Source organism: Elgaria multicarinata, chromosome 1 (genome assembly GCF_023053635.1).
Source record: "Elgaria multicarinata webbii isolate HBS135686 ecotype San Diego chromosome 1, rElgMul1.1.pri, whole genome shotgun sequence".
NCBI classification, from domain to species: domain Eukaryota; kingdom Metazoa; phylum Chordata; class Lepidosauria; order Squamata; family Anguidae; genus Elgaria; species Elgaria multicarinata.
This window is the reverse complement of record NC_086171.1, coordinates 43,519,538-43,541,803: the sequence shown is the minus strand read 5'-3', so window position 1 is coordinate 43,541,803 and position 22,266 is coordinate 43,519,538. Positions and strand designations below refer to the sequence as shown.

Here is a 22,266-nt window from a genome sequence, read left to right as displayed (position 1 = left end):
TGGGGGGTTTTAAAATGAAGAAGAAGAAGAAGAAGAAGAAGAAACAGTCTGTTAACTTGAGGATATGCTATCTACATGAATGTGTTCCTCTATAGATTAGGTAATTAACTTTAATTGCACCAGCTGAACTCAGTCACTTACCAGGTCAGCTGGAGAAAACAAGAATCATATTGCTCCCAGCTAACATACAATACGGCCCAGTTCAGCTGCAGTCTTTTTGATTAATTTACCCTGTTCTCTAGGGAAGATGGGGAGAGAGGGTTACATGTATCTATGATTGTTATCTGCATTGTTGACCAATAACGTGTAAGTCTCATGCAATGAAAAGGTGTGTTGTGATGACATAGGGTTTTTTAAACACTGTATAATTTAGCAGATACAGCTGGACCTTACATGCATTGAAATTTTAATTTATTAAACCCTCAATGGTCAGGCCAGCATACCTAGGAGATCTATGACTTGTCCCAAAGGTTTGATCAAGAATCCATATGAGAAGTACAGTTTTTCTCAAGATGGCAGACAACTTTTTATATTCACATAATGCATTCTTTATTTTTTTGTCTTTATGCCATCCGTGAGCATAGTTTTCATGTTGGCTTTATAAAGAATGAGAAGACAGCTCACTATCCCAAGGGACTTATAATCACAAGTGATACAAAAGAGAAGGGCAAAGGTTGACAAGAGACACTTGGGATCTCTAAAGTTGGAGTAGATCAGAGATATATAGCAGTGTTTGGCCAGATATATTGTAGATAAGGGGAGGTCTGATGTATAGTGGACAAAATCAGCAACTTTTGTTGTCCTCCAGAGGCATTCAGCTGCACAAGAACCTAAAGAGAACTATTGAATGAAGCCGTGAACTGGGGTTGGAAATGAAGAGGGGTGAATAGTCCAGAAGAAACATGTCAGAAGCTAAGAACAGGTGCAACCTGCAGAGTCTAAGGAGCAGGCAGAAGAGAAATGAGGGCACTGTGCTTCAAATAAAGCCACTTGATCAATGGGATGGATGTAGCAGAAGGAACAGGAGGCAGAACATGAGGAGTATGAGCTGTTAGCAGTGTTGAAAGATATAAGGTGATGATCAGACCGAGGGAAGGTTACAGCAGGAAAACAGAGAAGTCCTTGGTGAAGACAAGAGCACAGAAGTGCCCAAGGCAGTGAGTGGGGAAGTCTTTCAAATCCACAGATTGAAAGAGGCAGGAAGGGAGAGGAGACAGGAGACAGCAGAGACGTAGGGATTATTGATATCAGTGTTAAAATCACTAAAGAGTAAAGTGGAGATGTTGTCTGAGACAAAGAAGACAAGCCTGGAATGCCCTCCCCTTGGAGCCCTGACTGGTGTCAACACTGACTTTATTCCAGCACCCAGTAAAACCATGGCTTTTTAACAGCCTTTAATGATTAAATTCACCAAGCTTGCACATTGTTTTAACTGTTTTAATTGTTTTTACTGCTTTTAAATTCTATATTGGGTTTAGCTTGATTAATGGTTTAATTTGTTTTTAGCTGTGTATATTTATTGTTTTATATTGTATAATTGTATCTGTATGCTGCCCTGAGATCCTAGTTATATAGGGCGTGATATAAATGTTTTAAATGTTTTTGTAAACTTCCCAAAGAGCTTCAGCTATGGAGTGGTATATAAATGAAATAAATAAATAAATAAATAAAATAAATGCTCTGAAATGAAAGTTGAAGGGGGAATAGTCTCAAACAGAATGAACTTCAAAGGTGAAGAAGCAGTGGGATGAGAATTGGATGGGCCGGGGCGGGAACTTGCAGAATTTGGAGAGAAGGCCAACACCACCATGAACTTTAGGGTGAATTCCATGGGAGGAGGAGAGACTTTCAAAGGAAAGGGCATCAGTTTCAGAGGAGGCAGCCAGGTTTCACTGGGGCAAATAGGTGGAAAGATCAGGAAAGGAAAATATTTATTTATTTGCAAGTATACTGCTTACATTTACAGATTTCAAAAGATAATGTTGTGACTGCTTTCTTGGTGTGGGAGAGGCAGTTCTGGCTGGAACAGGAGAAAAGAAGTAAGGAATGAGGGAGAAAACTAATGGGGTTGAGATTTAGAACGAGTAGGCAGATGGGTGCCATAATCCTGGAAATTAGCACAAGAAAGCTGAAAGAAACAACCTGCTTTAGAAAGTTTTTTTTTTTTGCTTTACATATTCCAGAGAGTCAGAGAGGTACAGTTCTGTTTCAGGCAAGCACAGTTGATAAATCCAGAATAACATGGCCTAGTTCATGTGACTTCCTAGTAATCATAATCCATATCTCTTTGCTTTACGGGAACAAATAGAAATGGCCCAGAGAGAAAGAGATTCTATTCAGGAGAAGAATTCTTTATTTTTCTTAATAAAGTTCCTTCTTCAAAGTATTTAATGGGAATAATAATCTGTAAAATGTATCTAGCATGTTCTTATGTATTGACTTCAGGCTTGGAAACAGAATATGTCTTAAAATATGTTCAGGTTTGGTCACAACAAGTGGCCTTGGTAGTATTTATTTATTGATATTGATTGTGTTTAGGTACCACCTTTCTGTCAAGGCATTCAAGATGGCTTACAATTTAAAATGCAAAACAAAAACAAAAATTACAATAAAATAAAACAACTATAAAACAGAAGTAGCAGAGCTCTCCCAGACCATTAGCCTGGTCTGCTCTAGCCTAGTCAGACGAGCTTCTTAGAAACTCATTGCATGAGCACTAGATCCTAGACTTTTCTTCTGCCTTCTTATGCTGCACAGGTGTTTAAGGAGTGCCTGTAAAAATGGAAAGGAGCTGTCCTAACAAGCTGTCTTCCTTGGTAGTGTCTTTAGACGCTGATGGCATAAGCTTCCTGACTTGGAATAAGAGAGCAGATAACAAAAGAGTAGAGTTCATTGTCTTTGATTCATAAGTGAGATCACCATCTTCTATTTAAAAATAATTTTCCGTTTGTTTTTTCCTTCTTCTTTGTGGGCTTGTATAAATTTTAGAATTCACATTTAGAGAGGGAAGTTGCTTTCTACAGGGTCGTACCACTTTAACAACTTAAAAAACTAATAATCTGAATTCCATCTTTTTCCCACAGTGTCTTCTATTTTTTCTGTACCGAATGTAAGATTACAAGCAGAGGCTGGAGAAAGCATGAAAGTCTTTGGAAAAAACAATATTTATGGCAAAGGTCTATCAAACATTAAGCACTGAAGAGCATTTTGATTTCCTGCAAACAATTCAGGTAATAGTGTTAATTTTATGTAAAACTTTCGCTGTTCTGTCTTTCTTATGCAGTATGAAACAAACCATTGTTTACACCAAGAAACACTTTATTATGTGTATAGTTACTATTTCTATTGGTTATTGTTTTTATTGCTTTATTGCTTTCGAGCTTGTTGTAAGCTGCAACGAACTATGTCTGAATTTTATGCCAGTGTGGGGTTGCTTGCAAAGTGATGGTGGTGATTTAAAAGCAACCTACAAAGTAATGAGGACAGCTTGCTGGAAGGATAGTAACTATTGAAAACTGAAGTCATCAGATGTCAGCCTGTCCCAATTATTTCACATGTTTCTCTGCAGCAAACCATTTAAGATCTTACAATGTCAAAAATCAGGCTGCCTTTAGAAATGGCTTGTTTACATCTTCATTGAGTAGTAGCAAATCCTTGCTTTTTCCTTGAAGCAATGTCCCTGCAGGAAGCTCATCAGCTTCACCTGTTTAATGTGACACATCAGCCCTTGCAAGTAAATTTTAAGTGTGTTTGACCCAAAGGTTTGCAAACATAACACAAAATTAGCAGAATTGGGGGGGGGGGGGGTTAATACCCAAAACATATATTTGGGAATTATTTCCCCCTCTCATTAACTTTTGTGTTCCTAAGGTCCAACCTCTCGCTCCCCAAATTAAACAGCTTAAAAACAACAACACCTTAATGCTTGGGAATCTATCTAGTTTGATAGTCCATCAGCAACAATGTGTCCAATCCTAGTGCAGTAGTTGCGGTCTGTGGGCTCATCTACACCAAGCAGAATATTGCACTATGAAAGTGGCATATGAAAGGCAGGAGCCACACCAAGCAGGACATAACAGTATAAAAGTGGTATATAGTATGTGTCAATGGGCCTCAACAGTTGTCAGTGCACTTCAATATCGCTATAAAGCAGTCATGTGGCTCCTGCCTTTTCTATACTGCTTACATACCACTTTCATAGTGCAATATCCTGCTTTGTGTAGATGAACCCTGTGTTTTTTATTCACAAACTAATAGTCTCTATTATTTAATGATAGCAGTTCTATACATGCTATCTATACAGCATGATCGTTCATACATGACAACATACATGTGATGTACTTGTTTTTCCTATATCCTGTAACGGCATTGGGAGAGCGGGAATGACATGTGCAAATGGGAAACAATCCATCGCTACAGAGAGAAGCGATTTTATTCTGGTAGCAAAAACATAATGACTTAAACAGCCCTTTGCGTACTCACTGGGTCACTAAAATTACAGACTGAATGAACTAAGTTAGTAACTGCTTGAAGGAACATCTTCATGTATGATAATTTTAAAGTGCGGATAAGGTAAACTCAAAAGGAGTCTTGTGGCATCTTGTAGACTAATAGATTCATTGTGACATAAGCTTTTATGAACCAGAGCTCATTTCATCATATACACTTGTTGTTCTACTTAGCAGGCAAATAAATACATAAACAGTGAGGCTTAAAGACCATGTATTGCAAAAGTTACAATCTGTGATATTTGTATGTAAAACTCAGATCATAGAATCATAGAATAGCAGAGTTGGAAGGGGCCTACAAGGCCATCGAGTCCAACCCCCTGCTCAATGCAGGAATCCACCCTAAAGCATCCCTGACAGCTGCTTGTCCAGCTGCCTCTTGAAGGCCTCTAGTGTGGGAGAGCCCACAACCTCCCTAGGTAACTGATTCCATTGTCGCACTGCTCTAACAGTCAGGAAGTTTTTCCTGATGTCCAGCTGGAATCTGGCTTCCTTTAACTTGAGTCCATTATTCCGTGTCCTGCACTCTGGGAGGATCGAGAAGAGATCCTGGCCCTCCTCTGTGTGACAACCTTTCAAGTATTTGAAGAGTGCTATCATGTCTCCCCTCAATCTTCTCTTATCCAGGCTAAACATGCCCAGTTCTTTCAGTCTCTCTTCATAGGGCTTTGTTTCCAGACCCCTGATCATCCTGGTTGCCCTCCTCTGAACACGCTCCAGCTTGTCTTGAATTGACACGCTCCTTCTTGAATTGTGGAGCCCAGAACTGGCCGCAATACTCTAGATGAGGCCTAGTCAGGGCCGAATAGAGAGGAACCAGTACCTCACGTGATTTGGAAGCTATACTTCTATTAATGCAGCCCAAAATAGCATTTGCCTTTCTTGCAGCCATATCGCACTGTTGGCTCATATTCAGCTTGCAATCTACAACAATTCCAAGATCCTTCTCGTTTGTAGTATTGCTGAGCCAAGTATCCCCCATCTTGTAACTGTGCCTTTGGTTTCTATTTCCTAAATGTAGAACTTGGCATTTATCCCTATTAAATTTCATCCTGTTGTTTTCAGCCCAGCACTCCAGCCTATCAAGATCACTTTGAAGTTTGTTTCTGTCTTCCAGGGTATTAGCTATCCCACCCAATTTTGTGTCATCTGCAAATTTGATCAGCGTTCCCTGCACCTCCTCATCCAAATCATTAATAAAAATGTTGAAGAGCACTGGGCCCAGGACTGAGCCCTGCGGTACCCCACTCATTGCCTCTCCCCAGTTTGAGAAGGTTCCATTGATAAGTACTCTTTGAGTCCGATTCTGTAGCCAACTGTGAATCCACTGAATAGTTGTTCCATCTAGCCCACTTTTAGCTAGTTTGTTAATCAGAATGTCATGTGGTACTTTGTCAAAAGCTTTGCTGAAGTCAAGATATATGACGTCCACAGCGTTCCCATGGTCCACAAGGGAGGTTACCTTATCAAAAAAATGAGATCAAATTTGTCTGACAGGACTTGTTCTTGACAAATCCATGTTGGCTTCTAGTGATCACCGCATTGATTTCAAGGTGTTTACAGGTTGACTTCTTTATAATCTGCTCCAGAATTTTCCCAGGGATGGATGTCAGACTGACTGGTCTGTAGTTCCCAGGTTCTTCCTTTTTGCCCTTTTTGAAGATAGGGACAACGTTAGCCCTCCTCCAGTCGTCCGGCACCTCACCCGTCTTCCATGATTTTGCAAAGATAATAGACAAAGGTTCTGAGAGTTCTTCTGCTAGCTCCTTCATTACTCTAGGATGCAGTTCATTAGGCCCTGGAGATTTGAACTCATTCAAGGAAATTAGGTGTTCTTTGACCATTTGTTTATCAATCTCAAACTGTAATCCTGCCCCCTCAACTTCTGCTTCACTTTTTCCAGGGGGGTCATAGACCCGCTTTTGGGAGAAGACTGAGGCAAAGTAGGAATTGAGCATTTCAGCCTTTTCTTTGTCATCTGTTATCAATTTGCCATCCTCATTAAGCAGTTGAACCACCATTTCTTTCCTCTGTCTTTTACTACTCACATATCTGAAGAAAGCCTTTTTATTGCTTTTAGCATCCCTCTCTAATCTCAGCTCATTCTGAGCTTTAGCCTTCCTGACGCCATTTCGGCCCTTCTGCGCCACTTGTCTGTACTCTTCTTTTGTAGCCTGGCCTTCCTTCCACTTCCTATATGTATCCCTTTTTGTTTTCAGGTCGTCTCTAAACTTTTTGTGGAGCCACATTGGTTTCCTCTGTTGTCTTCTATCTTTTCTCCTTGTTGGAATTGTTTGTAACTGTGCCTTTAAAATTTCCTTTTTTAAATACTCCCACCCATCCTGCACTCCTTTTCTCATTTGGCTAATTTGCCACGGGACCTTACTTATCATAGTTCTTAGTTTATTAAAATCAGCTTTCCTAAAATCCAGAGTACTTGTATGGCTACACTCAACTTTTGTCTCCTTCGTAATCAAGAATTCAGGTATGATGATATTAATATCATCATACTTTGCCAGATGATATTATTCTGGCAAATGTACGTTCAAATTCCTGTTTAGCCATGAGTTTATCTGACAGCTTTTGAGCAACTCAGGATCTTCAATGATTGGAATGGAAGCAATCTCCTTCTGATGGGGATGTTAAAAAATGAAGTACACAAACTTCTATGTAAATCATGGATAATTTGTCCAAAGGGATGGGATGGGATTTAAGTCCACTGGCCTATCCTCTAACTTGAAAATCCTGGCCCTAATGCTGTATGCATGTGGGCAGGCAGTAATTATACTCAACTATGAGGGGAAATCGCTCTGAAACATGCTCATCAAGACTCTCAGTTTATTAGGTTATACAGATTCCAGAACAAAGGCCTTTTATTATTAACTGTTTTAAACAAATATCCTTATTTTGATCTCATTCTGGAAATGCGATTGCCATAAGAAGAGTTTCTAACTAAAGCTTTGTGTCTGAGCTTGATTGTGGACTTCTGTGTTTTGCTTCTCATTCAGAATGCTACTCTGTGCTTTGTCCATTCTCTTTTCAAATTGACACAAGTGTGGGCAGAGATGTGTGGCTGTGCAGTATTATTACTAGGGCCTAATTTACACCAAGCAGGATATTGCACTATAAAAGCAGTATGGAAGCGGTATATAAAAGGCAGGAGCCACACTACTGCTTTATAGCGGTGTCGAAGTGCACTGACAACTGTTGGGGACCGTTGACACATACCATATAATGCTTTCATACTGCTTTCATAGTGCTGTATCCTGCTTGGTGTGGCTCCTGCCATTTAAATGCAGTACCACTTTCATAGTGCAATATCCTGATTAGGTCCAGTTACTTTTTTTTTTTTTAGTGGGCAGTGCAATTGTCACTACGATAGAAAAACTGCTAAAGGATTAGTGTGGTAATATCCAAACTTCATTTGGGGATGTCTTATTAAAAGAAGTTTCTGTTTTCTTTGTTGACTAGTTCATATGTGATTGGCAGTGTGTAGTAACTGAAATATTTTTCCATTCCTTAGCAGCATTTGCTAGTATATCCATTCACCTCTGTCTTTGCAAACTGTGTAAGGCACTTTTCACAGCAGTCCTGTGTAACTACATTATTTGTGCAAGCTTTTCTTTAGTCAAGCTGTGGGGATGCCATAGTCCAGCAGCGTCTGTGTCAAAAGGTTATTGAAAAGTCATTCTAATTCCTTACCTCCTTGTTTCTTTCTAACCTCTACGTCTCATCGCCGTTGAATCGCCTGGAACAGCTTAAATATTGTGTCATTTGTTCCTGTTTTGACTAATGCTAGGTCATAGCACTTCAGTCATTATAGTGAAGTCAGTCTGCATGAATGGGTTTTATTAGACTGACCCTTGCTACCAATGAGCTGCACTTTGATACTGTACTTGTTAATATAATTAAACATTACAATCAATCTATGGCATTTTCCCTTTATAATTTCCAAGTTTAGTATAAAAGTACAACATTTCTATATGGGAAGAATAACAAGTATAAACATTACAATGTTTAACCAGCTTTTTAAAAATATAGCTTCGGAAATTTAACGTGAGGCAACCATAGTATATGTGCATGTGTGTGTTATAATTGAGAAGGTAGAGATTTCACTATTGAACATGTATGAACGAGTTCAAATTCCAAATTACGTCTACTTATGAACATTGAGTGTATTTCACTGATGCTATATCTGCGTAAATAGGCATTAGCAGAAAGGCTAATATGATGTAGTTGTGGTGGGCAGCTGAAAGCAATCCAGGCCTTACAATCCAATAGCAGCAATGTTAAATGTAGCTGAAATTGTTGCATTCATTTTGTAAAATGTTAAATTAGAGAGGAGGAAATAATCTAGGATCTCACAGTCTGCTTTATTTTGGCTACTATTAGCATTTTTAGAGCCCTAATTTCAAACTGTCAGCAGCAAAATGGTTTCAAAGATGTATTACTACTGTCTTTTTTGTTAGCATCAAAGGTATTAAACCAGTAGAAAAATATCCTAATTACTATGCATATCAAATGCAGCTATACTGTCATCTTGAAGCACAAGATTTATATTAGTTGCTGTGGTTAAATGTAATAGAAGCAGTAAATGAAATACTACATTGTATCAAATCACACAGATGTGATGCCATTAGCAGGTCCAATATTCTTATGTTACATGAAATTGATGCACAGTGTGCAGGCCATCAAATAGCTTGCTCCCTGATTGCTGTAACTATTGGATTTGGGAATTCTTTTTCAGCATTTCTGTTCCCTATAGCGCTTATTCATATGGGCCCAGCCTCCACTGCTACCTGCCAGTCCAAAAATTTCCTAGTGCAGGACAAGTGTATGCTTGTTTGCAAGATAGTATGGAAGTCTGCAAGGATGGCTTCCCATTTGGTGCAGAGGCATCTCAAGAAATTTAAGTGGTAACTTGTTTGGAATTTCTGGCATCAGTGCTTTATTGTATACTGGGCCTTTGGTTATTCGGACACTTGTATTTACATTAATCACTGCCAATGATACTGCAAACTAATTTCATTAGCTACTGAAATTACTTCTACTGAGTAACTACTCAGTAGTTACTCTAACTACTTCTTATACTTCACCTATAGTGATATTGAAATATACAATGCATCAAGTGCTGAGGAGCCATGAACCCATGGCAACCTCTTAGATATCTCCAGCTCTTTGAAACTCTCTTTGTGGTCAGGTTCATGGCATCATCTAGCCTACCAGAAGAGACCACATGATTAAATCTCTCCCATTGACATCAGTGAGGAAAGAACTTAGCTTTTGGCTCAATCTTGTCCCTGTCAATTGATCAAGTAAGTGGGTATACAAACAGAATAGAGGTCAGCAAAAGTAAGAGTGATGCATTTTTCTGATAGTTGATAGAAGTATAAAGATAGTATTGGGGTTGGCCATTTAAAAGATCTGACAACAATCTGTTAATATTTCAGAAATATGCTGTACAGAATCTGGATGTAAAAGAATCTAAAAAGAAAACTAAATAAAAATGTATTAGCAGTATAAAATGCAACACATTTTGCACAAATCAAATTCCAGAAGCATATTCATGTTAGTCTATACCAGCAAATTACAAAGAAACCTAGTTTAATATGGCATATCATGCGAACAGATCCATGAAGTAAATTGAGTGAAATGCAGCACATCCACGCACAAACCACTGATGGGGTGGCAGCATTTGTATTGGTTTAAAGATATAGAGCCTCAAAATAAAGATAATTTTAAAATTCTTCGTTTTATAGACCTTTCCTACCCACCCACCCACCATGCTTGCTTTGAATATAGCTCAATGATAAGACTACATATTTTGCAAGCAGAAGGCCATAGGTTTCATCCCCAGTTCTAACCATTTAAATGATATTTGGTAGCAGGGTTGGGAAAGACCCCAAACTGAAATTTTAGAGAGCTACTGTCAAAGAAGATAATACTGAATCAGATGAACCAGTGGTCTGATTCAGAATAAGGCAGCCTTACATGCTAACAATTTGGATTACAATCCATAAATTTGGGGCATTTTTCTATTGCTAATTAGTGATATCTTGAGGCTTCACATGTAAGGGAATGCATTTTATAGCCCCGGTTCGCATGTAACTGCAGCCCGGGTCATGTGCCACCACCATTTTGGAATATGCAACCTCCAATCAGCCCAGTCAGAGTTTATTCCATGACATGTGAACCTTGACATTATGGGTTAATCATGGGTTTAACAACCTACAGCTAGTCTAAGAACTAATCATATGTTAACTGAGGTTTGTTGAGCCCAGGATTAACCCATAATGTCCAGGTTTGCATTTCATGGAATAACCTCCGATCTGGCCAATCAGATGTTGCATATTCAAAATGACTGCAGCACACAACAGGCACATACTATAGCAAATAATAGATTAATTAACCCAAGGTTTGCCTCCATAATGTGTGAGTGATGCCATAATGTACAGATGTAACAAATTTTCTCCAATCACATTATCACCAGAGAATATTTGAAGAGCAGTCATGTACAAAACATACAGGAGTTTTTCTTGGCTCCAAGCAGAAAAATCTGTCTGCTGACTGAAATTTTGACTGCATGTTGTTGTTGTTGTTGTTGTTGTTGTTATTATTTTCTTTTATAGCTTGCTTTATTTAAAGGTGCCAAATATATTCATGGATGTATTCTCATTTGTGATTATACTGGATGCATAAACTGTATTTTTGCTTATGCATATGTCACTCTAGGTTGCATCTGATATTATAGGGTTTTGTGGAACTGCAGAAAATCTCAAGTTTTAGGCAAAAGGGTTAAAATATTCGAGAATGTAAATATTGTGAACATGTTTGATTATGTAAGTTTGACAACAGCTTTGTTGAAAGTGTGGTATGCAATGCAGTACAGTTGGTCTTGGACATGGGAAGTCCATTCTCAAATCCCCACACCACTATGAAACTTACTGGATACCTTGTGCAAGTCATTCTCTCTCATACAGACTAAACTACCTCCATGGAGATCTTGTGAGCATCAGGTGCCTCTCTCAGTTGCTTAGAGTAATAGTGAATGTAACAAGTAAATAAATATATAAATTGTAAGGCAGTCATGATTTTCAGAACAAGATTCAAAATTCCTGGAACCGAAGTTAGTTTTTGCATCGTCTAATGAAGAATAAGACCAACAAACAAAACTTCTTCACTCCACAGGCTATTTTCTCTTCTTTGCCTCAGTGAGAGAATTTGATTTTTTTATATACACTACAGCACAGCCCGAACATGCACTGTCCCTTTGCAAATCACACATCTATTGACTTGCTATACTTGGCAGCAGACAAGAGGAACTTCTTGGGATATGAATTAAAAGAAAGTTTAATCCTTTGCCTTGCTTTAAGAAATGTGCAGTTAATGTTTGTTAGTATAAAGATGTAAACCTGACTAAGAGGAAAACATCTTTAGTTGGATGCCTAACCTCAATTATGTGGATTATCTTTTTAATGGATAATATTTTAATTTAAGGATCTCTGTTAAAAGAGCATTCCAGATATTATTAAACTTCTTATTATGCACAATTCATCTTTTTGCCCTGTTCCTTGTATGATTGCTCCTGAATTTAGGATATCAAAGGTGGAATTTTCCTTGCTCTATGTTCACTGTATGGTTAATACTAAGATAGCAGCAGATTCCCAGTAAACAATCTTTTTTGTCTGCCAATGAGCAGAAAACTGAGTATAAAAGACTATTTGAGTTGAAGTGGGCTGATAGTCTGGAATGACATTTGAATACACAGAGGACAATGTCTTAATGACAATGACTAAAAGGAAAAGCAAAAGAAATTCTAAACCATCCCATTTCTCCCATAGACCGTTACCTCTTTTTTTTGGATTATTGTGTCACATGATCCCTTTGCTAGGCTTTGTCTGGGCCAGGGGGAGGAGGTGGAATCACTGAAGGGGAGAAACTGAGATTCCCAGACAAAGCAGAGGGCTTTAGTTCTGACACATGGCCTGTAACCTACAGAGACAGCAAAAACCATGAGAGGCATGTCTCGGAGGCATAATTTACAGCATTTCAAAATTAAGAAATCATTTGTAGCTTTGGTGGAGTTCTGAAGTAAAATTCACTGTTAGTTGAAAGCCCTCTGACACTATATGCCAGGATTGGTTTTGTGAACAAGAGCTTTTAAAAGATTTACAACTGAAATATTGATATATCGTGTACAGTGACTGAAGCAGTCCATGAAACAAAGAAAACTAAACACCCTAAGGACTGACTCGGTTCAGCTGTCTGATAACTGTGTGCAACACCCACAGAGGTTAATGGGGAATTAAACATTCTTAGCTGCAGGGAGAATCTTGCCTTTCAGTGCAGAGATATTTAGGCACCAATTCAAATTGCATGACTTTGTTATACAGGCTGTTGTTTCTATCTTCACGTAAAAATAAAATATAGTTAAAAGTTCTAATAGATGGTGGGAAGGGACAGATATCCATTATCCTGACACAATAAAAAATACTCTGTTGGTGATGAGTAGAAGCTGCTGGTAAACACCCTTATAGTTTACAATCAGTGGGTTAGATCCAGATACAGGGTTCCATTCAAAGTTGCATGAACTGAACTCTGCTTCCTTTCCTCCACCCTGGACTCCCCAAATCTGCTCCTGAACGTCCCCCCACTCTCTAGAGCCAATTTGGGGTGTGTGCAGTGGAGAGGGGGCATCCATTCCATCATCAATGTTGTCCTTTTCACTGTGGATGGACACAGTTGGATACAACCCTTAGTCGTACTTGTAGACCCATTGAAATCAATAAGGCTTAAGTTAGTCATTACTAACATTCCATTCATTTCAGTCTAGTCTAAGTATGAATGTCTGGATCCAACCCAGTATCGTGTGATCTTCATTCAAGTATGGATGAGGTTTAAACAGAATTTGAGAAATGTGCACAGCTTTAAAAAGGGCTATATCACTAGATAACCGTTCTTGATAATATACAGTAATGGCATGAATCAGCAACTGGATTCTCCCTCTAGGTTTAAAAAAAAAAGTAACATTATGAAGCCAAGTGATGCAGTGATACAAAGAAAACACCCAATTGTACATTTTCTATTTGTACTAAAATGTCAATATTTTAATCTGGCATCATGTTCACTGTCAAAATTGTATTTTTGTTACTTGGTCAGTTTGAGATATTCGAATTTATTTTTGCAAAACTCTCACTTCATAAACATGTACCAAAAGGGAAGCATACTTAATAATTGCCTTTTTAAATCAACAACACTGCCCACATAATGTACAAATTGCGTATAGGGTTCATATGCAAAAAAAACATATATCTGTGTGGAACCATTATTACAGGCTAAAAATGGTGTTCTTAGGATATGCTTACAACCCTCCCCACAAATTCACATAATCATTTCTATCTACAAATCCACATCCATTTTAACACACTTACAGCTCTTTAATTAATTTCTCAAAGAATGCCATTTCACAAAGCCACCTTGTGAGACTTGCATATTGATGGTGGCAGAGGAAAGAAATGTATTTTTGTATTTATGTGGTGAATTTTACTTGTCTTGCTTTTAAAAAGCACTGCTCAGAGGTGTTGCTCTTGACACGATCTCAAGATGGAACGAAATCAGTAATTACAGGGCCAGGCTTTCAGTTCTGTCCTAATTTTCCCACCAGTTTTTCAATGTTTCAGCTGCCTCCGAGACTTAAAATATTCTCATTAGGTAGCTGCAGAGGCAGCTTGCTTGCCTACTCCCTCATTCTCTTGCTAGGTTTCCCTTTCTTTCTGTTTCTTTCTTTTTTTCCCTCTGCCTTGGGAGTGACTGTGAAGATCATTTGCTGGAATGATTGGCAGGTTAGAGGATTCAATGAGATGAGTTCCTCTTAGCGCAGGTCAAAAAGGCTAGTTAGCAGGAGCTGTCGAAAAATGCCAGCAGCATTCGAAATGGGAAATGTCATGACTTCGAGGCAGGGGGTGCCACCTGGAACAGAGAGCCCCCAGCTCATTAGCAAGTTACAGGATGCATGCTTAACTGGCGGGAGCGGAGGAGGAAAGATAATGCCCAATGGGGAAAATTATTGTGAAGTGGAATTGATTTCATGTATAATTTGTTTATCACTAGAGGCGACAAATGCTGCCCATCTGACATGTGCAGAGGAGTGTGGACTGTGAATGAAGCAACTTAGCATAATCTCTAGGTTGAGCTCTGGATTTAAAGAATGCAAACTTCTTTCTTCCTAACTGTGGAAATGATCAGGTCATGTTGTATTAATTAAACCTGACATACTCTCAAATGGTTTATCTCTGCAATTGTAGCAATTCAGCAGAACCTTGTATATATGGGTTGCATTCATTATAAAATAGGGAGGGGTAGGAATTTCTAGATGTGATCTCCCCCCCCCCCCAATTGAGCTTCTGCTGGAGGGGGAAAATTCTGTCTCCGTCACAGACTGAATTATAAAGCAGCTCATGTTTATTTTCAGCATATAGGCAGACTGCATAAAATCAGAACACAAATTCTGGTTTACAATATGTTAATCGACTACCTTCAACAAAAACTTTCAAACTAATCAATTTTTCCCCAATAAAAAATATGGATTTACAATTTGGTAAAGGCAATTAAATCTAACTCCCTCTCTGTCTTGTAATACTAGCATCTCATAATACTAGCATCTCTTGTAATAGCAGCATCTCATAAGAACCGACAGTTCTGTAAGACGTGTAGTTCTGTGAAACTGTGCAGTTTTTTTATCTTGATTAGTTTAGTTGAACTCTAGGAGTAATGCTCTAGTCACTCACTCCCTGATTGGTATGTAAGATAGTTTGTAACTTTTTAAAAGGCTATATTGGACCATGGAAAAATAATGCACATAGTATATACAATGTGGGCTTCAGATACCACTGCTATTGAAAACAGTGAAGTAGTGTCATTGACTTAAATAAGAACATAATTTGGTCAGTTTTCTAATCCAAACAGTAACTAAAATTTAGCCTAAAAAGAGGATACAAAAAAACCCCACTATTGAGCTAACTAGTTGATTTCATAACTTTTTTTTAACGTATGGGAAGTGAAGAGTTGTGACTACACTGCCATGGGAAAGGAGACTATGTTGGGCTTTCATCCCAGGTCCATTTCCCTTCCACCTGCACACGTGCACACGCACACACACACACAGAATGGAGGACAAAATAAAAAGACCTGATGGGATGGACTGAAATGGGACTGATTCCTTTCATCCAGCAGCTCATGCCAACAAATCGGAGGGCCTGGGGTAGCACATGTTACATAGATCATATCTCACTACCTTCACCATATGTACATAAGAAGCATATATGGGTCAGATTATTATTCCAATATGACAGCAACTCTGTAGAGTTCTGAATAGATGGAAGTGTTTCTCAGCCCTGCTGCTCAAGATCCTGATAATAAGATGTGGTGATGACCACCAATTTAGAATCATAGAATAGCAGAGGTGGAAGGGGCCTACAAGGCCATCGAGTCCAACCCCCTGCTCAATGCAGGAATCCATCCTAAAGCATCCCTGACATGGTTGTCCAGCTGCCTCTTGAAGGCCTCTAGTGTGGGAGAGACCACAACCTCCCTAGGTAACTGATTCCATTGTCGTACTGCTCTAACAGTCAGGAAGTTTTTCCTGATGCCCAGCTGGAATCTGGCTTCCTTTAACTTGAGCCCGTTATTCCATGTCCTGCACTCTGGGAGGATCAAGAAGAGATCCTGGCCCTCCTCTGTGTGACAACCTTTTAAGTATTTGAAGAGTGCTCTCATGTCTCCCCTCAATCTTATCTTCTCCAGGCTAAACATGCCCAGTTCTTTCAGCCTCTCTTCATAGGGCTTTGTTTCCAGACCCCTGATCATCCTGGTTGGCATTAAAAAGGAATTAGACAAATGCATGGATAAAGTCACCTGACTACTAGTCATGATGGCTATATACTATGTCTGGGATCAGGGGCAGCAGCAGGAAAGAGCTATTGTACTCATGTCCTGCTTGTGGGCTTCCCATAGACATCAGATTGACTACTGTAGGAAACACGATGCTGTTCTAGATAGGCCTTTGGTCTGATCCAGCAGGGCTCTCTTACATTATTACCCTTTTAACTGGATTCATCCTGGGATTTTACCAGTGAGATGTAGACCCATCTAGAATTTCTGATCTAGAAATATCTTTGTAGGACAGGAGCAACCGTGACTGAAAAATTGGCTATAGAATAATTTATAATGATGCAGAACTTCAGTGGTGCTCCAAGGCACCAATAGACAACTTTTACTACATTAAATTGTGATATTTGGCAATAAGTGATGCCAATTGCAGGAACAAGGAAGTGACACTACACTCTACAAAGCATACCAGAGTTTGTTTTTCCTGTTATGGTGATTGACTATTCTACAAATATCTCCCCTTAGGGAGTCACACTGCTGCAGCCAGTGCTTGGCTGTACTGTTTAAGTATAAAATATGTAATGCATGGTAAGGGTCCTACTATTACAGTGGGTAGAACTTCGAAGTCCAGTGGGGTATATCTCCTGTGCCCAAGTTCAATTTGTTGCCATGAGATAGGCCTGCATGGCTAGAGGAACTACTATCTGGAGATAGGATGTTCTGGTTAGCCCCACAACAGGTCTGTCTGTCTGTCTGTCTGTCTGTCTGTCTGTCTGTCTGTCTGTCTGTCTGTCTGTCTTCCTTCCTTCCTTCCTTCCTTCCTTCCTTCCTTCCTTCCTTCTTTCTGCCTAGTAATAAGAATAACAATTTCTCTCCTGTGAGGATGCAACTCTAGATACCCATTTTTAGCATGTTGCAGTCCTGTCTTTCACAAAGTACAAGTGATTCTTCTGTGCAGGCACATACACAGGAAAACCTCCATCAGTACAGCTTTAGAACACATCTTTAGAACACTCTAGAGAAGTAGCTCCTCCGGTCTTCTGAATTGTGCCTGGTATTCCATGGTGAGCTACAGCAGTTGTAGCCTCCTGCCATTTCTAATAGTCGGACACTAAAGTGCTGGGAAGCTGTGAATGTCTAACATCCAGCTGCCATGGCGCCCACTTCTGCCCACCTAAGACTTCTTCTGACCACCACTTGTGCCCAACTTCCCTGGCCCCAGATGTTTAGCGAGCTAGTTTTCATAGCCACTGTACACTCCACATGGCACGTAAAATGTAAAAAAGCTCTGAATGTGGGGAAATCTTCTCTTACAACTCCAGTATTGATAAACACCAGTGTGTCCACACCCCTTTGTGCTCTTACCTCCGTGCTGCAATACGTATGGGGAGGCAGGAGTGAAGCAGGAAAGGGGCACCAAGGATATGTCTTTAACTCTTTCCTAACAAAACCTGTGATGTCAGTGGCAAAACCTGAGACCTATCTGAAGTGTGATATGGGGTGGAGGCTATAGGTGCCAAACTGTTAACGTATTGCTGGCTTTCCCTCAGCTGTTTTTATTCAGGCATGAAGGGGCAACTCTGACTTGGCATGCATAATATCTCACAGGTCTGAGCACACTGACTGTTGACTGATAGGTCCTAAAGTCCAGTCGTCACATGTGCATCCCAATGGGCTCCTGCCCTTTGTCACTTGGTACACATGTGCTGGGTGTATTGTGGTTTGAAAGGAGTTTGTGCGTTATGGTTGAAAAAATGATTTCCCATCTCTCTCTGTGCCATGCTTGGTCTTTTACAATCTTGGAGTTTCTTCTCACAGGCTACTTCAACTCTTATATGTTCCATGAGCTTTCCAACAATTACCTCATCATGCTCCATTAGTGCCGACCACAGCACCTTGAAAGTCCTCCACAAAGCCAGTCCAATACATTTTTCTGCCCCTAATAATTGGGCAGGGCCTGGTCCTTCACTTCAGAGACAGCAGATCAGAAGCATGTGATCCTAAAGTGCTCTATGCATAGAGACATAAAGGATAAAGCCAGAGTGTTGGACTGGGAGTTGGAAGATCCGGTTTCTATTCTCCACTCATCCATCGAAACCCACTGGGTGACTTTGGGCCAGTCACAGACTGCCCAACCCAGCTCACAGGATTGTTGTGAGGATAAAATAGAGGAGAGGAGGAGGATTATCTACGCTGCCTTTGGTTCCTTGGAAGAAAAAGACAAGATAGAAATGTAATAAATAAATAAACAAAGGGAGGTCTCTGTCAGGACACACCTGCAGACAAACCCTATAAGAAGCATAAGGCCAAGTTCCCACAGGCATCACCTGCCAGCCTTGTCAGTACACCTTAAAATAATATTCTTCCAGAACTTCGTGACCAATGCACCTTACTCTGCATAACCTGCACCCTCACTCACAGTCCATCAAAGTCTGCTGGCTGTTACACCTTCATCTGGACAAGCTGTATTCCTATTTTGCATTATTTAAATCTTTAGGCTTTAGGTATAGCTTGTTCCAGACCTATGCGCAGCGGTTCGTGTTGAGATTTCTTGACTGATTGTAACCTCCCAGGCATTCCAACAGTGTGTCCTTCTAGCTTCATTAAAAATAGGACTTGCATTGTATCACCAACGTTTTATATTGGTTGGATATTAGCTTGGATAGCTTGATTTTTCCAGTATGCAAATTAGAACTGTGAGTATTTAACACTAGAATATTTAATGAAGGATGAAAATGAAATTGGACAATGAGAATATCAAAGAAAAGCATGCCAGTGAGGAAGAGAAATGCCAAGGCTTAAGATAGTGGAAACAGAGGCTAGAGAGCCATTAGATCTCTTCAAAAGCTTGCAAGACAGGTTCACTACAACCTTGGAAAGTTGAGAATATACATAGTAATTGCTGAAATAGTCCAGCTTTCTCTCACTTCTTTTTTTTTACTTTGAAGCAATTGTCAATCCTCCCCTCCCAAACTCTTTTAGAAGACGTGGGTCCTAAAATGCTCATTTTGCCACCTTTAATTGTGTCATTTTTCAGGAGACTTTTATTTATTTATTTATTTATTTATTTATTGCATTTTTATACCACCCAATAGCCGAAGCTCCTTGGGCGGTTCACTCCAATATGGAACTTTTGAATAATTTATCCTTATGAACTTATGAACTTCAGCCAACTGCAAGGAAATTTTGTGAAGATGAATGTTGCTAATACTTAAAATTAGTGGGGGGGGGGCGAGCACCCATGGCTCCCGCCCAAGGTTCTTCAGTGGTGGGTTGCTGTTGGCACCACCAGAAGTTTTCAGTGCTGCAGCCTCTCCATGTTTCCCAGTGAAAACCATTGGAGTAACATCACTCCACTAGTTTGCAGAAACAGGCTGCACAGGAAGGGACATTCAAGCTGAGCCATTTCCCGATTTTGACATGACATTGCAGCCTTTGTCTGTCTCTCAATGCAATCCAATGGAATAACGCCACCAGATTTCATAGGAAAGAATTCACAAAACAAATACAATCACCATAATTATGATACAACATTAACTAAGGGCACAGTCCTATGGGACCCACCCTTGATACTTGTAAGCCTCTGAACTCAGAAGTTTATGAGTCACCAGTGCAGAGTGGGGTGGGTGGGTGCAGTGGATCCTATGCTCCTTGCCTCCATCGTGCTTCCTGGTTTGCTTTTTAGCTAGACTGGCTGTTTTGCCCATCTAATTGAGGCGTCATGGAGGGGGAGGGAAAGAGGCTGTAGAATTCTCAGGATACGGCCTAAGCTGGCCTCTCTAGTCCCCTCCCCTTCGCACACATGGAAATGTCCCCTTTATCTCCTCTCTGAGGTCGCTTTCGCAACCTCGGGGAAGCAGCTGGCACAGTTCTCTTTAGGCTGGCAACGTAGAAGTGGGGCGGGGGGGACTTGGATTCCTGGGTCTGAAGGCAGACCACTGTCTCCAACCTCGCATCCAGGAATTGAAAATATCTAGGCCCCCCAGACTCTGTCTCGGGACCATAGGATTGCTTCCTAAGGTAAAGTTCATTTAAAACATACTAAAATTTAAATAAGCACAAGACATACCAATAGGTCATTAAACAATATCCAATAACAATAGTAACATACAATCATATTAACCAATTCACTAAACAATTCATATTAAGAGACCTTATCTTTGCAATTGTAAGGTATAGAGACAAGTGTGGCATTTTAAGGTATATAAACAGTTTTTTTTGTTTTTAAACAAGAGCTGGAATGTGTAGAATTTCAACAGGAGTATAGAAATCCTGGAAATGTGCAAATTTTCAGTGTAGATCAATTTCTACAGTATTGTATCTAGCATAAAGGAAATAAATAGGTCATCCCTGGTTAGGTCTGGTTAGCAGTTTGCATCATAAGTTCCAGAGCAGCCTTCCCCTACCTGGTTCTCTGCAGATGTTTTAGACTTCAACTCCCATCAGTCCCAGCCCACATGGCCAGGAATGCTGCAAGTTATAGTCTAAAAGATCTGGAAGCACAAGGTAGGGGAAGGCTCATCTAGAGCTTTGACTGCAATCCTACAAATAATTGATTGTACCAGGAGAGGCTGGTTCATTAAAGTGAACACAGCACTGCCCACTGGTCTCGGGCTGCCTCAGGCTCCACCCAGCTTGCTTCCTTACTCATCACTACCAATCCAGCGGGTGGCACTGGCTATCATCCTTTTCCTTAGTCTGTCTCTGTCTTGCCCTTGCTCAGTCATGATTTTTTCAAGGGATCCCACCAAAACCACCAACAAATCATAGGCCACCTCCATGTCTACATATATGATATGTAGTTTGATGGTAGTTTGGGCAAGAGCTATGAGGATCTATGCTTCAGGTTCTTGTTTTTAGGCCATGGCAGTGCTGGAAAGCAAAGAATCCATGACTTTCATAGCTCAGTCCATGTAGACATATGATTGTGATTTGAAGGTGGTTTGGGAGAGATCCCATGTAGAATTGTATTGCAGAACGTTTTTGCTTAGATGGACAATTCTAGGTGCGGCTTCGGGGTTGCGGGGGAAGGAAAAAGGCCAGGATGCACATAGGGAGCTGCATAAAGTGGCTTCTACAGTCTCCTCCGCTCCCTTTCTCCAGGACCACTCCTTTTGGCCCTCTCTGTGCTCCATCTCTGAGTGTGGAGACATAGCTGGCGTGGTGAGAAACAGACCTGCTACAAGGGAGCAGGGTGTGTGGTTCCCAGAAACCAAAATACCTTAGGGCGCTCTAGGCAGTGTCTAGCAGCCATAGGATTGTGCACTTAGTGTTATTGTACAGGGATAGGATGAGGACAAAACAGAATTGGTTACTTCTACCATTGTCTCTGGCTCGCCAATTGTTCACTGCTCTGTTTCTGCCTTATCAGTCCAAATGGGCACCACTCAACTACAGGAAAATATGTTTAAATTTGTACAGAATTGCAAACTTTATTTTCTGGAACAAATCTCTGGTTTAGGAACATAAACAGCTTGGAAGGAGTTTGGATATGCAACTCAGCAAATGTCCAGATATATGAAGGCTTCTGTGTGTAGGCTTCATACTGTGCTGGAGTGCCAATCATTCATACGGCAGATGTACACTGGATCAGTACTGTTTGCAATTTGAATGTCTAGTTTCCGAGTATCAGAGCAGGATAAACCAGGGGAAAACACAACACTTTTTTCCTGACAAGATTCTCAACAGTGCACAGAATAGCTCACATCATGGGTGCAGAGAAGTTCCTGTTCATGTCTTGGCAGATCTATACTAGATATCCAAGTAATTGAATTTGTATTTCAGGAGGAAATGCTGCTGATAGTTCTCCATATGATCCCCCAGTATCTCTGAAGAACTTATTATTTAGAACTATTTTATTATATATTTGTGA

The 22,266-nt window shown here is 40.1% G+C and overlaps 1 protein-coding gene across 3 annotated transcripts in view; it reads left to right on the top strand.

Annotated features, from left to right (window-relative positions):
• The window catches only part of CDK14 (cyclin dependent kinase 14), a 273,801-nt gene that overhangs the window by 219,297 nt on the left and 32,238 nt on the right, over positions 1-22,266 (top strand). For all 3 annotated transcript variants that reach the window (XM_063127120.1, XM_063127135.1, XM_063127127.1), the window contains one exon: positions 3,084-3,230. In XM_063127120.1, the coding sequence (XP_062983190.1) occupies positions 3,084-3,199 (116 nt within the window). In that variant the 3' untranslated portion in view covers positions 3,200-3,230. The remainder of the gene's footprint in view (positions 1-3,083; positions 3,231-22,266) is intronic.